The sequence below is a fragment of the Meriones unguiculatus genome, chromosome 7, assembly GCF_030254825.1.
Source record: "Meriones unguiculatus strain TT.TT164.6M chromosome 7, Bangor_MerUng_6.1, whole genome shotgun sequence".
In the NCBI taxonomy this organism is placed as follows: domain Eukaryota; kingdom Metazoa; phylum Chordata; class Mammalia; order Rodentia; family Muridae; genus Meriones; species Meriones unguiculatus.
In genome coordinates this window covers 2,063,425-2,079,601 of record NC_083355.1, presented here as the reverse complement: position 1 = coordinate 2,079,601, position 16,177 = coordinate 2,063,425, and the positions used below count along the sequence as shown (strand labels likewise).

Genomic DNA, 16,177 nt, shown 5'->3' with positions numbered 1-16,177 from the left:
TGGGACTCCGGGCTTGCAACATGCATGGCAAGCCCTCAAGGTGTTTGTTTTTCTAGCGTTAGGGATCAAACCCAGGGTATTACACATGCTGAACAAATGCTCTATTACACACACACATTAGGCCAAAGGCCTGTGCACCATCGTGTTCTGTATCTTCATCAGTAGGTGCTGGTTCAAGGGAGCAGCCCTGCCTGAGCCGCTCCCCAACCCTCTAAGGGGCTGAAAGAGTGAGCACCAACACAGGGGCAGCCTGGCAGGACATTCAGGTTCCTGGCAGGGCTTGTCCTCTCACAGTTCCCTGGCCTGGTGCCACCTGCTCAGGTGTTAGGAAGCACAGGCTGTGTGAGTCCTGGGGTGGCCCCTAAAGGGCAGCTGCTGCCCAGCTGAGCGCCATTGATGTTTCCACCACCACCCCCTGACCACAAGGTCCTCACAGCGTGGGGTCTGGCTTTCATTCACACATTGGAGAGAGAGTTTGAGGCATCTTTACTAAGGTTTTCCACTCTCTGGGAGTCTTGCTCCCCAAACCTAGCTCAGCAGTCAAAGCAACCTGGTCTTGGGGCAGCTTGGGAGCACACACACCCAGGGCCACAGGGGCTCTTCTGAGTGAGTGGGGCTGTGGTGTGGAGCTGCTTCCTTGGGGTAGAGGGCCCTGAGCTTTGGGGTTAATGCTGAGGCGGGTAACCCCGGCTCCAGGGTCTTTCTCAGGATGGACAGGGTTCTGACACCTAAAGCTGAGACTAACGTGCTCATATTCACAGAGGGGTGCTGAAGGAAAGTAGAGTCCATATTGAAATGACCCAGGAGCGTGTGCAGATCATTGGTGAAGGCAGACCTGTCTCACCTACTCAAGAACCCTCTCCTGGCTCCCCACACAGGGACGCTCTGCGAATAGTGCTGCAGAACAGAGGAGGGCAGCCTTAGCGGAGAGGCTGAGTGAGTCTAGCAAACAAGGCTCTCTTCACTGAGTGCTACTTGAAGTTTCCCAGCAACCCATCTGCCACATAGCAGCAGGACAGCTTTTGGGCAAAGGCTCAAACTTCCTGGACCCCCATCCTCTAGCACTGTCTCTTAGCACAGCTGGATTCTTCCAAGCCTCTGCTTCTGAACTGTTCAGGGAAAGCTGGAAAAAGGGAGTGAGGGCCTGCTCTTAGGTTTCCTGGAAACCTCTTCTCTGTAACCTGCTCTGCTGCACAGGAAGCCTGCCCTGCCTGTGCGTTGTCAACTCTCAGGCTCCCTGAATGTTTGAGTGCTGGCTGGTCAATGTCAGCCTGAAACACAAACCTGAGCTTCCTGAAAGGAGGGAACCTTGACTGAGAAAACACCTCTGTAAGATCCAGTGGTATAGCATTTTCTTAATTAGCTATCGATGGGGGAGGGGCCGCCATTGTGAGTGGTTCCAACCCTGGGTGAGGTCCAGGGTTCTATAAGAAAGCAGGCTGAGCAGGTGAAGCAAGCCGGTAAGCAGCACTCCTCCATGGCCTCTGCTTCAGCTCCTGCCTCCAGGTTCCTGCCCTGATTGAGTTCCTGTTCTGACTTCCTTTGGTGGAAGTGTAAGCTGAATAAAACCTTTCCTCCCCAACTTGCTTTTTGGTCCTGGTATTGCAGCAATAGAAACCCTAACTGAGACAGCTCATACATATCACCTTTTGAGGTGTGTGAGGGGTGGCTTGTCTTCCTGTCTCCATGCTTAGTGACTTCTAGTTGAAGAATTATGAACATTCACGGCCTCCATGAAAAGATACGTTGCCATCTCTCCAAAAGCCGATATATGGAGGCTGACTGTGTCTGTGGCCTTGACTGTGCTACAAGGAGGTACAGTACCTAGACATTCTAAGTATTTTTGTAAAAGATTAATATTTGAATCAGTGGACAAACAAGCAAACAAAACACATCTAAACCAGTAGACTTTTGGCTGGGCACAGTGGCACACACCTTTAATCGCAGCACTCTGGAGGCAGAGGCAGGTCAAGCTGAGTTCAAGGCCAGCCTGGTCTGCAGAGGGAGTTTCAGGACAGCCAGAGCTACCCAAAACAAAACAAAACAAAACAAAACAAAAACCGTGCCTCAAAAAAATCAATAGTAATAATCAATAGTATAAATAAATCAGTAGATTTTAATATTAAGAGAACGGCATTTTAGGGTTAGAGAAAGGACTCAGCAGTTACAAGGAAGCCTGAGTCACTTCCTGGAGCCCTCGCCTCTCTGAGAGCCCCAGAGGACAGAGTGGATGACAATGCCATTCATCCCTCAGAGGACTGAGCTCAGCTCCCAGCACCCACATGGAGTTTACCACTATCTGTAACTCCAGTTCCGGGAATTCAGTTCCCTCCTCTGGCCCCCAAGGTCACATAGTACACATACATACATTTGGAAAAACATTCACACACATTAATTTTTTTTTTTAAATCAACAAATATGCTGGGTGTGGTGGTGCACACCTTTAATCCCAGTCGAGGCAGGCGGGCCTCAAGGCCAGCCTGGTCTACAGAGGGAGTTCAAACAGCCAGGACACACAGACACCTTGTCTTGAAAACCAAAGCCAAAAAAGAAAGAAAGAAGAAAGGAAGGAAGGAAGGAAGAAGGAAGGAAAGAAAGAAAGAGAGAGAGAGAGAGAGAGAGAGAGAGAGAGAGAGAGAGAGAGAAAGAAAGAAAGAAAGAAAGAAAGAAAAGGAAAGAAAGGAAGAAGTGCTGTGGTGGTGGTACATGCTTTTTTTTCTTCCTGGTTTTTTCGAGGTAGGCTTTCTCTGTGTAATAGTCCTTGCTTCTGTCCCAGCACTCCCCTCAAAGGTTTCCTCCTCAGCAGGAACTTGGCCTTGTGCAGCCTGGATCAGGCCACAGGGATAGGGGCCGCTCAGAAAGCCAGTATGCCAGCCTTGCCTGAGGTGCCAATCCCCAGGCAGCCTTGTTATAACACAGGCAATGAAGCTCATAGCCCTCCGCTCTCAGGGGACCTTGAGCCTGGCTTTGTGAGCCCCGGATCACTGGCTCCTCCCCTGTGTAGGTGGGCCTCTCTCCATAGGTGACAAAACTAGAGCTTTTATGAAAAAAATTTATTCAACTGAAAGGATAGGAAGAGAAGTGACAGTATTCAGTGAGTATTCAGGAGTTTCATCAGCTATCTGGTTGTTTTCCCCAATCGCCTGGTGGGCTCTCTGAGAGAGGATTGAGTCCCTGGAAGGAGGTACCAGATATCTAGGACTAGCTGGCCCTCAGAAAGGACAGGTGACCCTGTGAGTGGATCACAGGAAGGGGCTACGGCCGAACCAGCTGACCCTGGGACTAGGGAGAGTGAAGACTCTGCAGGCCTAAGCTCCAGAGGAAGTTGAAGAGGTGGAGGTCTGAAACCCACCCTGTCCTGAACTGGCACTTGAGTATAAATGGAGGTCTCGGGTTGTGAGTGATGGTCCCCTTCCTGGCTGACCCTTGGGCTGTCCTGGCTGTGGGCAAAGGCATGCTCTGGGGATCTTCTGTGTCTGTGTGGTAAGCACACCAGGGCAGAAGCTTCAAGCTAGGAGAGAAGAAACTAAAGAACTGAGTCGATCAGGCAGTGTGCACGTGGGGTGGACACAAGGGCACACTCGAAGCCCTTAAGTCCGAATCTTGGCAACATCAAGCCTAGTATGCTGACACTCCCACAATCCCAGAATTTGGGAAACTAGAGCGGGGACTGAGAGTTCAAAGCTAACCTGAACTACATAGCAAACCCCTGCTTTAAAAAAAAAAGAGCAGGGCAGGATAGTGAGAGAAAGAGAGAGCGAACCAGAGCAGGAGGCAGGTGGGCAGACAAATCATTCCTTGCCTGCGGGGACCAGGCTGCAGGGTGCCTGCCTCACATGGCCAGAGGCAGACAGAGAGGCCCCAGCAGACGGGTCCAGTTTCACCTTGTCCAGTACGGTTTTTTTTATGGCAGCAGGGGAGACAGTTTCCTGATCAGCCATGGTCTGCAGCTTCCTAGAAAAGCAGTGAGACAACGGATCTGATGACGCCTCCTCCTCCCAGAACCCACAATTCCAGCAGCAGTTTTGGTGGGCACCCCATTTCTGGGCATCTCATACCCACACCCTCCCTTTGCCTTAGCATGGCCACTTCTCATGTCACTCAGGGTCACCCTGGCACAGTATCAACCATCAAGGGGCCTCAGCACACCTAGCCCTAAACTGTCACTGCCCCGTGTGTGGCAGGGTCCTGCTTCTGTCTTGCTTCTGGGCCATGCTAAGTGGCTAGGTCCCATGTGCAAGCCTTGCGGACCTGCGCTCAAGACTTCTCTAGGCGTCTGTACGAGAAGGTGGACACCGGCGAGAAAGGCTGGTGGTCTGCCCTGCAGACAGGAGCCTGGGACAGTGATTCCAGCCTTGGCTCTGCTTTCACCAACTGAGCAAACCTGGACATGCCTCCTTCAACTCTCACCAGGCTAACTTGCTGCCAACATGCTACTTGCTTAACCTGGAAAAGGACGTGAAGAAGGTGTCAGGCCAGGCCCCTTAAACTGCCCAGCCATCCTTCTAGCCTGGTTCCCTGGCTTTGGTGGTGAGACTGAATGAAGGCTGCATGGCAGGACCACAGAAGGTCTACAGACTCTCGTAGACACCCCGTCTCACAGGACAATGGAAAAGAGCTACAGGATTGCATGTTGTAACCTGGAAACCATAAAGCTTCCAAAATCCTGCCCAGGGCCTGGACGGGGCGCGGTGGTATCTGCTAAGTGAATAACCTCATTGACGCCTTTGAAGCCAGGGCGCTGGTGTGCTGCAGTGGGTGGCTGGGAAGCGGGAAGCCGCAAGCCTACCGGGTGCGGCTGCAGGAGGCCTCCACAGCATCGATAAGCAGGGAGCGAAAGCCACCACTCTCCAGCACATGCAAGGCATGGATGGTGGCTCCCCCGGGAGAGCAGACGTTGTCCTTGAGCTGGCCCGGATGCTGTTCTGAGTCCAACAGCATCTTGGCTGCCCCCTGTGACAAGGAAGACGGAATGACAGTGGTAGGGCACACTCCTGCCTCTCCGGAGTCCAGTCCTCAGCCACCAGAGCACCTGCGGACTCCCCCACTCATCGGTTCCCAGGATGCCAATTTGCACTGCGGAAGGAACAGCAACACGTATCTCAAACCACTAACCAGAAGGGCCTGGGCCCCAAGGCGGACTGCCAGGCGCCTGGGAAGTCCCATTTTAACTCCGCCATCAGCCAGCGCATCCAGGGCCGTGAAAGCCTGTGGGAGAGTGCATTCAGCCACGGTCGGTCCCGGGGAACTGCCCACAGCCCTGCCCGCCCCCCCCCCCCGCTCCAGCGCTCACGTAGGCAGGGCCACTGCCGCTGAGCCCTGTGACGGCATCTATCAGGTCCTCCTCCACCTCTGTGCAGAAGCCCACGCTGCCCATGAGCTGCTCCACCAGCCTGCCGTCCTCCACCCGGGCGTGAGTGCCCGTGGCATACACAGTGACGCCCTCCCGCACCACGACCGGGGTGTTGGTCATACAGCGGATGACTTTGGGAGCCGGCTGGAACGCCGTCAGCTTCTGGAAGAGAAAGCAGCTCTGTCACTCTGGCTTTGCCGCTGTCCCCATCCCAGGCATGGAGGTGAGTGTGGACCTGCCTCCCCAGCTGAGCATCTCCTGAGCGCTTGCTATGGGCCGGGCTGCCATGCCCTGTACACAGGTGAAGAAGCCCCCACCCACCCCCCCGCCCCAGCAGAGCTCCTACCACACGCTCCACCCACTCGGCAGCCAGCGGTCTGGCCACAACACCCACCTTTTCAATGGAGCTGATGGTAACGCCAGCCGCACAGGACACCACAGTGTGCCTGTCCTCGATGTCAGCCCCGATCTCATCCAGGATGAAGGGGATGATGTGTGGCTTCACAGCCAGGAAGAGCACATCGCTGCGGCTCACGGCCTCCCTGTTGTGGGGTGTCAGGTTCACCCCCATCCTCTGCAGAGGTGCAAGGAGACTCAGCTCACCTCATGGGCCATCCACCCACAAAGCTGAGACCCTGTGAGTACAGAAGCCCAAAGGCTGCTGGGTGAAACAGAAAAAGCACTATGCCCTGGAGTGTGTCCCCTTTGAAGCAGAAAAGGGGCATCGCAGCCTTCTAAACCACAGACGGCTGTCATGGCCACATGCTCCACAGCTGCCTGCCTTCCAGATGTGGGTGGTGGGCTCACGCTGGGAGCCTGCTCCCACACCCTTGGCCTGAACTCCCGGCCGAGCCGCAGCAGACTCTAGCCACCACCTCTTCTAGCCAACTGTCCAGTCCGCTTGCTGTGTGGCCTTTGGGAGGCTCCTCAACCCCCCTCTAGGTAGCCCCATTCCAGACTAGCACCCTCCCCTGCCAGCTGGGCCCATGACAGGGCAGGAATCAGCCTCCGGGGCGGCCCCAGGCCGGTCTGCTTCTCCCTCTGGAGGAGGCGGCTGCTCTCCACCCTGACCCTCACACTGTGCTGCACACCCCACCCGAGTCCCAAAGACACTCAGGCTTTCTGTCTGCCTGCACTTGGCACCTACCCGGAGGGCAGACACCGTGGCTTGGTCCATGTCTGGGGAGCTGGCCGTTATCTTGTGAGCAGCCAGAACACCTGCAGGGGACAGAGTTCCTCTCTCATAGCTAGTTCTAGCCTCTCACCCCCTGTAGGGCAGCCACCCTAAACATATGGCAGCTGCCATTTCCCAGAGGACTGAGGCCACTAACCCGGACACTCGACCTTAGCACCCTCCCTGGCCCCAGAGGAATCTACCTGCTGCTGTGAAGCCCTTGGCTAGGGCAAAGGCCAGCTGCCCTGCCCCAATGAAGCCCACGCTCATGTCTGGAGGTCCAGCACCCACAGCCTTCACAGCGTTCCTGAGAACTGGATGGACAGAATGGAAAGCTAAGCCCTGCGTCGGATGGGCAGGACCAGGTCCGGCGCGCCTGGCAGCCAGGTTCCCCGCCCCCCACCCCATCCCAGCCTGCTTAATTTCCACTTTGCTCCTCCGCTGGCTGGGCTGGCAAGTTGTGCCTGCCCCCTCCACATCCCGTACCACCACCATCGGCCTCCCAGAGCTGGTTTGCCTGTCCTGCAGCTGAAGGTTCTGCGCCCCCTGCAAATGGCTCAGGGAGCCCAGGGAAGCAACTGACTGTAAGGAAGAGCCCCGATCCCGGAGCACCCTCAGCATTCAAGTCCCCAGTCCGCCACCTAGGTCCTAGGATCCTCATCCTCTAAGCCTTCATTCTAAGAGTCCCATCCCGGGAGACCCGCTACCCACAGCGTAGCTACCCGAGCGCAACTAGACGAGCCTGGGCCCAGCCCTCTGTATCCGCCACGCGGCATCCGTGCCCCGGCCCCGCCCCCACTCTACCTCAGCCAATCCAGAGCTGCAGCTGGAGCCTTGTGCATTGCGTCATACACCAACCAGTACCGACGCGCCTCCCTGCTCCCTCCCTGAAGTGGGCGGTAGTTGCGAATGCAGATTAGTACCTAAAAGCCGCGGGGCTACTCTAGCTGTTGGCTCACTGCAATTGTTCCTCTGAAGGCACCTTCTGCAGCCACAGGCCCGTGGCTTCCCGCACCTCCTCCATCCTACAGCACCCAGCTCCCCACCCATGGGTTTTAGGGATACTGTGCCCTGGGTGCTCAGGGCCCATCTGCTCCCCCAAAGTAACGTGATTCCAGTCCCCCCGACTCCCATGAAAGGTGGCTTGCTTATTTTTTTTCTGTTCTGTTAGATAAAGACAAGCTGCTTTAGAAAGTAATTTCAAAATCCTTAGGAAGTTTACAGCCTGCGAGGTCTGGATTTCTGTCCCTTCTTCTTGACCATAGTGACCTTCACCGGAGGCTCCCTGGAGATGTCTGGATGGCCAGTTTGCTACTCAGCTCTAACAAAAGGCTGGGAAACCTATGCACAAGGCCGAGAAGTTCAGTTTTCTAAGCCCCCTAGTTCAGCTACTCCGGGTTAGAGAGCCGGCTCAGTGCAGAGGACCTGGACTCTTCCCAGCATCAGTATGGCAGCTAACACTACCCAGAACACCTTTACTAGAGGACGTGACGCGCCTCTGAGCTCCACAGTCAACAGCTATGCAAAGGCCACATACATGCATGCAAGCAGAAGTTATATGCATAAAATAATGCTTGTCTTAGAGTAATAAGGAGCAATGCCCCTAAACACCGAAGAACAACAGCCTGTAGTCCAGGGAGCCCCGGAGACCTTCTCCTGTTCTCCTCTGGAGTCAGCCCTCTCCTCCACCTTCCCCCACGACCACCTTAGGTTGGACGCGATGCCGCACAGTGAGAACACATGTGGACTCAGAGACAGAAGCCTCATCTCAGAGGTTTTGCTAGTGAAAGAACGAGAGGGACCCTCAGCCCACCCCCCAAAAACAGTCAAATTTGGTGAGGTGTCACATACCTGTCACCCCAGTACTGGGAAAGATGAGGCAAAGGATGTCCAGTGGAAGGCAGGCTTGGACTACATTATGAAACCCTGTCTGAAGGGGGGAAGAAGAAAAGGGAAAAACAAAAGAGGGGCCAGATGGGGCTGGGGAGATGGCTCAGTGGTTAAGAGCACTGGCTGCTCTTCCTGAGGTCCCGAGTTCAATTCCCAGCAACCACATGGTGGGTCACAACCATCTATAATGAGATCTGGTGCCCTCTTCTGGCCTGTAGGTGTACATGCAGGCAGACCATCATATACATAATAAATAAATAAACCTTAAAAAAAAATTCTTGCTTTTAAAGCCTAACAACTTGGGCTGGTTCTCCCAAACCTAGAAGAGACAAAAACTCCACAAGGCTGTCTGTTGACCTCCACCCATGAAGTGTGGTGTCCCCCCAACACATACATCACACATGAGTAATACTGATGGATAGCTTCAAGAAGCAGGAGCGCCCCTCTCCAGACAGAATGAGGATGGCTGACATTCTCTTGCCCCTTGGTTCCTTGATGTCGTGGCCTTCTGGTGCTCAGCACTTTCGTTATTCGGGCACCTGCAGACCCAGAAGCTGCCTATGCCTCCCATCCAAGAAGACTAACTCAGTTTGTTGGCTGACCCAGCGTGCCCTCTCCAGCTGGCTGGCAAGGGCCACATAGTTCCACACAGGGCCAGGCTCAGAGCCCCGAGTCTAAATGCTCCATTGCTCAGAGGGTGCCGCAGCCCCCTCTACCTGTGATCTGGGCCCTGCTAACCTCTGTATGGAGTTTGGGCGCCTCTAGGAAAGAAGAGGATGAGCCAACATTCCTTCTTTGCATTTGGCCTTCCGAGCCACTCTAACATGTCCCTTTTTCAGAAGGCACAGACAAAGCCTAGCCTTGCCTGTATCTGAGGACTCGAAGTACCCCAAAGGACAAATCCTCCCAAAATGACCTCGTTCGGGTCCTTTCCCAGAGCATGCAGTGAGAAGGTGGCTTAAGTGGTGCACTCTACCATAGCCCTAGCAGCGGTGACTCAGTGGGCCTGGTGTGGGTAGCCAGAAAAGGGAGCAGGCCAGTTGGAAACAAACATCCACCTTTTATTTTCTGCAGGAGGCCTGAGGGACAGTCGGCTGATGGGCTGAAGGACTTCCCTGGGTTAGTCCAGCCCGGGCTCTCACATAGACGCTGGCTTGAGAGTGCTGACGAGCCCTGATGTTCATTCAGGAACGGCTGGCTAACCGGAGGCTTCTGGGTCTGCGCTGGTATCTGGGAAGCCCCTTCACCGTCAGGAGGCGGTCTTCTCGTGGTGGGCGTCTGGGAAGCCCTGTCACCGTCAGGCTGCCTGGGGACCGCAGCACGGTCTTTTCTCTGTCTCCGAGGCTGTGGCCATCTGGATAAGCTTAGACACAGGTGAGGCCTGTGCTCGTTACCAGGTCTCTCTACAGCAATCACAACCGCCCTCCAGGGTTCTAGAAACCTCTTCAGGCAAGGAAGGGGACCTTCTCCAACATTCTTCCAGCGGCCTGGCCTTGGCATTCTTGGCTTGTTTTTCACCGATTTCAACCTCAGGAAACAGCCTGGCTTCTAACTTACATTACCACAGCTAAATGTTGTCTCAAGTGAATCCAGCCCACCCCGGAAGTCCATCTAGCTTTGCTGCACCCATTTGCAAGATGATGACAACAGCACACGCTCCGAAAGTTTCCATTTGCTATGGAGACTAGCACCGCGCCCAGGGCTGGCCAGGAAACTGAGAGGCAGGGCTGGGAAGAACGGGAGCCCGTCAGCCGCCCTTCGTGGGGAGGGCCTCCTGCCCCTCTGCTCTTCCTCTTTGCCTCCCCTCCTGCTGCCGGAAGTCCAAGAGCAGAATCGCCTAAACCCCCAACCTCCTTCTCGCTTCTTTATGTCTTGGTTCACCTCGCTTGGCTGAAGGTTCAGCCAGAGAGAGGAGCGGGCGGGCCTTTGCTGCAGGCTACAAGGTGGGAACGAAGCGGATCCTCTGAGAGTAGGCGAGGTCGGCGATGTACAGGAGCAGGTTGACATAGGTGAAAATGGCCACCACCAACTGGCTGTCCCAGGGGCAGCCGCCTCGGGGGCAGTCAGGGGGCCGCGCTGGCTCTCCGTACTTGGGGTCAAAGCAGAAGACTGGCCAGATGACCGCAGCGCTGAGGTACAGCAGCACGGCCAGGAAGGTGTACACCACCACCAGGCGGTCAAAGGGGCAGCCCAGGCCCTCTGTGTGTCCCATGACACTCAGGGCCACCACAGCCACCGTGGCTATGAAGCACAGGCTGTAGACAGCCACGCACCACTGTGTGGCCACGTAGCGCCCGTAGCGGCTCTCGTGAACAAGCGCCCCGAAGATGATGCAGGCCACGAAGGCCTGGACGATCTTCAGGAGCCCAGACACTGTAGCCATGTAGCTGGCCACCTGACCGGGCCGCGCCCGCGTCAGGGCCACTTCAGCAGCGTAGGCCATGAAGAGGAGGCCCGCGAAGACGCTGGCAGCCAGGCGGAAGTTCCGGGCCATGCAGCCCGCGGGCTCGGGTGGGCACTCCAGCCGCGTGAAGTACAGCGGGTAGATGACGGCGGCCGTGGCGCACAGCAGAGTGGCCAGCATGGCGAAGGCCGCGGTGAAGTTGCCCCAGGAGAGGCGCAGGCAGCTGTGGAGCCTGGTGAACTCACAGGCTACCACCAGGGCCGAGAAGGCGAAGCAGAAGCCCCAAGCCGCCATGCAGAAAGTGCCCTGGACGCCCCCAAAACCGCCTCGGTGAGCAACCAGACTGAAGGTGGTACAGCCGAAGGCCAGCTGCAGCACTCGGGCCGTCCCCACCGGGGAGGTCACGGCGCCCAAGTGCAGGTACGCACCCCCCGGGGGCTCCATGGTGCTGCCCATCGGGGTCGCTCCCTCCCAGCCTCACGGCGCCCGGCTGCCCTCGGGGCTCCCCCGCCCAGAGACCTCCGTCCTCTGCGGCAGCGGCAGGTGCTGGCAGTCTGCAGTGGCCCTGCTAACAGTGACATTGCGGCACAGCAGGCTCTCCGCTGCCTGGGCCGGGAGCCCTCCCCCAGTGCTATAAATAAACAGCCTGATCAGAGCCCCGGAATAGCCGCCTGCACGCTGGTTCCCGTTCTGGAGGGACATCTGAGCCCCGCATCCCCCCTGTCAGGACGACTGGTCAGCCCGTGGATGACCACCCACCTCCGCGTCCGTCAGTGCAGTCAGTACAGTGGGGGGAGGGGCTGGACGGGGACAGAGAGCCCGGGCTTCCCCTCCCGGGAGCACAGGGAAGGCATCAGGCACCCTCTGGGTCTCCTGTGCTAGGGGAAGGGTGCAGGGAGGTGCAGAGAGAGCAGGAGGCTTTCTTTATTGTTGTTTTGTAGACCTGAGTCACCTGGCCTGCCTCAACAGAACAAAGATGGATTTATTAATTTAAAAATAAAATGAGAAAGAATTCCTGAGAGTTGGAGGGGGCTCCAAAAAAGAAATAACCATCAGCTCTGGTTTTGTTTGTTTTTCATGTATTTATTTATTCATTCATTCATTCCATTTATTTTGGAGACAAGGTCTCATGAAGCCCTGACTAACCTCAAACTCACTAAATAGTTGAAGATGATCTTGAACTTCTTTTTATTAAAAATAACTGAAGTCAGACTCATTTGTTTTTATCTTAGCTTATGTGAACAAGTGTCTTGCCTGTGTGCACGTGTGTGCACCTTTCGTGAGCCTGTGGGTGGTTGCAAGCCACCATGTGGGTCTTGGAAACTGAACCTCTGCAGGAACAGCAAACACCCTTAACCACTAAGCCATCTCCAGCTCCAGAGCTTCTCTTTCTCGTATTTGTTTATTTACTTATTTAATGCATGTAAGTGTTTTGCCTACATGAATGTATGTGCACCGTGTGCATGAATAATGCCTGTGGAATTGAGAAGACCCTTGATCCCCTAGGACTGGAGCTACAGATGGTTGTGAACCAGATGTATCCTGGGAAGTACCCTAGAGGGTCCTTGCAAAAGCAACAAGTGCTCTTAACTGCAGAGCTGTCTCTGAAGCTGGGCCGTGAGCAATTTCTCCTCCTCGTCCTCTTCCTGGCCCTCCTCCTCTGTCTTCTTAGCTTCTTTGAGACAGGGTTTCTCTATGTAGCCCTCGCTATTCTGGAATTCACTATGTAGACCAGGATGGCTTTGAACCTGCAGAGCTCCGTATGCCTCTGCAGTGCTAGGATCGAGTGGCTGTACTGACATCTGGCTAGGATTTATTTATTTTTGTTTTATGTCTCTCTAAGTATTTTGCCTGCCTGAATATGTGTGCATCCGTGTTGTGAGCTACTACGTGGATGCTGGGACCCACACCCACGTGTTTTGAGAACAGCCAGTGCTCCTAACTGCTGAGGTCCTCCTTTTTAACATTTTTCTTTGTACTAAAAACAAAACAAAAACCAACAACAACAAAAACAAAAAAACCATTTCTTTTTTTACAGCTACATAATTGGTGCCTGTTCAAGCCCAGTCAATAAAAGAAAGGAGGAAACCCACAATCTTTTACCCAGAGCCAACCATGTTTACTACCTGCTGAGAGATCTTCACACTCTTCAACTTACAAGTGGAAAAATCAGATCTATAGAAGAGTCAAGCAGCATAACAAGCATCTGTGTGCCCTTCACCGAGGATCAAGACTGAGTCTGTTTGTCTGTCTGTCTGTCGTCTTTGCAGCTGTAGGCAGAGCACTGGGCCTCCGAGACACCAGACAGATGCTTTCCATTGTTAATGTTGTGTGATTTGCTCTCACAATTATTTAATTCTGCTAATATGTCCACAGGCATCTCCGGAGCCTAGTGCTATGCCCCTAGAGAACCCACCCAGACATTTCTGGACAGGGATTTGGAGAGTGATCTAACAGGTAAGAATGTCAGCTGCCCTCGCAGAAGACCAGGCTTTGATTCCTATCACCCCCGTGGCTGCTCACAACTTTCTGTAACTGCAGTCCTGGGAATCCAACGCCGGCACCAGGCACGCACGTGGTGCACACATGAGCCACACACACTGGTGTTCAAGTTTCCCGCTTATTCCCAAGGTACACTGTGTAGCTTGTTTGTTTGTTTGCTTGCTTGTTTTTGGTTTTTGAGACAGGGTCTCTCTGTACAGCCCTGACTGTCCTGGACTCACTCTGTAGACCAGGCTGGCCTCAAGCTGAGGGACCTGCCTCTGCCTCTGCTGGGATTACAGGTGTGCGCGGCCACCCAGCTGCACTGTGAAGCTCTCTAAGCATGGCTGTGCACATATGATGGGGAATTAGACATTTCGCAGGACCTGCGTGTACACTGTGTTTTGTACTGGAGGGGGCCACGCCCTTGTTTTGTACTTTGTGACTGTGGTGGGGTCTCCAGAGAACACTGCTCAAACTTTATGAGGCAGCTGGTGACCACACCGAGGGTTTGGGATCCCAGTGTAGCCCCAGGCTTTTTAAGCACAAAAACCACGTCCTGGCTTGACATATTTCAGTTAACAACAGTTAGCCAGAAGCAAGGCTTCTGTAGGCTTTCCTGGAACTATGGGCGTACCCTGGCATGCAGTGCTGTCTATATGTTGAGTTTTACAGCTTGCATGGCACTTGCATCATGGAGTCAGTTGTGCTAAGGTATGGGCCCTGTTACAGTGACAATCAGGAGTCCAAGCCAAGGGTTTGACAGAGTGGCCCTCGGTATGTCTTGATTCCAAACTAAAAGCTTGTAGCAAGAAGACTGAGGGGGAACAGCAGATGAATCATATGGAAGTCAACCATAAAGATGGATGGGGTTACCCAACAGTCTTCCCAGGGTTCTTAGTGTCACAGACACTTATCATAGGCAGTGTTCTCTGGGAAAGGAGAAACACTGGTCACCAGATCTAAGACACTCATTCATGAGATCTCTAAACATACCATGTGTTACTGAGGTGCAGTGTCTGCCGAGGTCTTCAGGCCTGTTTGTTTGTTTGTTTGTTTGTTTTTAAAATCAGTCATATAGAATGTATTACAGCAGCTTGCTGGGGGCTGGGATCCAGCTAGCCCAGCAATGGCTGTCTGCCAATGAACTATCTAAGAATCCAGGTTGAATGTCTAGGCTGCTCTTCAGTAGACACCAGAGTCCCACAGATGGAATCCCCAAGCCTGCTTGCCGATGAAGAGTGAGGGTAAACAGGCAGAGAGAAAGCTTCCTTCTCCCATGTCCTTTTGATAGGTTGCTCAGATTAAAGGAGACTATTCCCACCTCAAAAAAATCTGGATTAAGCCGGGGCAGGGGCAGGGGCAGGGGCAGGGGCAGGGGCAGGGGCAGGGGCAGGGGCAGGGGCAGGGGCAGGGGCAGGGGCAGGGGCAGGTACGTCTCTGTGAGTGTCTACAAAGTGAGCCCAAGGCAGCCAGGGCTTCACAGAGAAAAACAAAACAAAACCGGATCTTCCTACTTCAAATGAAGGGTGGTGGATCATACTTTCTTTTACACCTCCCCCAACCAACTCCCAACTCACTCATTAGACCAGGCTGGACTGGAACTCACAGGGATCTGCCTGCCTCGCCTCCTGAGCGCTAGGATTAAAGGCCACCACCACCTGGCTTGGTGGCCCATTCCTTTAATCCCAGCACTCAGGAGTCGAAGCAGGCGGATCTCTGAGTTCAAGGCCAGCCTGGATCATGGGCACACGTGAACACGTGGCCTTTGGCAGCCAGAAGAGAGCGGACTTGGAGCTATGATAGACGGTTATAAAACTTTGTGGTTCAGGGAGTTGAACCCAGGTCCTCTGGAAACGCAGCAAGTACTCTTTTTATATGAATTACAGTTTATTCACTTTGTATCCCAGCTGCAGCCCCGTCCCTCATTCCCTCCTCATCTCCTCCCATGCCCCTCCCCAAGTCCACGAATACAGCAAGTACTCTTAACTGTTGAGCCATCTCTCTGGCCCCTCATTCCAGATTGCACTAGGCATTCCTTGTTACTTTTTTGTTTTATTTTGGCTGTAAATATATATGTATATGTATATATGTATATATATGTATGTATACACACACACACACACACACACACACATATATATATTTGTGTACACACCGGTTTCTCTGTGTAGCCCCAGCTGTCCTGAGCTCACATTGTGGACCAGGCTGCTGGCTTCAAATTCACACAGATCCGCCTGCCTCTGCCTCCTCAGTCCTGGGACTAAAGGCGTGCACCACCATGCTCGGCTTCATTTTCTTTTTTTAATGTTTATGTATGAAAAATTTGTTTTCGAGACAGGGTTTCTCTAGGTGTAGCCCTGGCTGTTCTGGAACTCACTGTGTAGGCTGGCCTTGAACTCACAGAGATCTGCCTGCCTCTGCTCCCAAGTGTTAGGATTAAAGACATGAACCAAAATATACTTTTTTACACTTTATTGAGAGAGAGACAGACAGAAAGAGAGAGAGAGAGAGAGAGAGAGAGAGAGAGAGAGAGAGTGTGCGTGTCTGTCTGTCTGTCTCATGTGGAAGTAAGAGAACAGCTTTCAGCTGGATGTTGGCACACACCTTTGATCTCAGCACTCAGGAGGCAGGGGGAAGCAGATCTCTGTGAGTTCAAGGCCAGCCTGGTCTACAGAGTGAGGGCAGCCATGGCTATACAGAGAAACCCTGTCTCAAAAAAACCATAAAAATAAGTTAATAAAAACAGCTTTCAGAAGTCAGTTCTCAGTCTCCCTGTGTGGGGCCCTGGTATTAAGTTCAGGAATTCAGGCACTTGGTCTTGGCAGCAAGCATCTTTGTCTACTGAGCCATCTCTTTGCCTCCTACTTGCTTT

General features: G+C 53.8%; 2 protein-coding genes across 4 annotated transcripts; both read right to left on the bottom strand.

The window, feature by feature from the left end:
* Window positions 1-3,038: 3,038 nt before the first annotated feature.
* On the bottom strand, window positions 3,039-8,453 carry Pycr1 (pyrroline-5-carboxylate reductase 1). Of its 3 annotated transcripts, none has more exons than XM_060386243.1 (8): window positions 8,379-8,453; window positions 6,731-6,841; window positions 6,501-6,571; window positions 5,748-5,927; window positions 5,294-5,515; window positions 5,116-5,208; window positions 4,790-4,953; window positions 3,039-3,954 (listed from the first exon to the last, which is right to left on the bottom strand). In XM_060386243.1, the coding sequence occupies exons 2-8, from the start codon at window positions 6,795-6,797 to the stop codon at window positions 3,792-3,794; spliced, it is 960 nt and encodes a 319-aa protein (XP_060242226.1). In that variant the 5' UTR covers window positions 6,798-6,841; window positions 8,379-8,453; the 3' UTR covers window positions 3,039-3,791. The 3 variants fall into 3 exon arrangements, with proteins under 3 accessions (XP_060242226.1, XP_021493054.1, XP_021493053.1); XM_021637379.2 differs by lacking the exon at window positions 8,379-8,453 and adding an exon at window positions 7,250-7,324; XM_021637378.2 differs by lacking the exon at window positions 8,379-8,453 and adding an exon at window positions 7,239-7,319.
* A 1,893-nt stretch (window positions 8,454-10,346) lies between these two features.
* Window positions 10,347-11,802, bottom strand: Myadml2 (myeloid associated differentiation marker like 2). Its single transcript, XM_021637457.2, has one exon. The coding sequence runs from the start codon at window positions 11,275-11,277 to the stop codon at window positions 10,354-10,356; it is 924 nt and encodes a 307-aa protein (XP_021493132.1). The 5' UTR covers window positions 11,278-11,802; the 3' UTR covers window positions 10,347-10,353.
* Window positions 11,803-16,177: the final 4,375 nt, after the last annotated feature.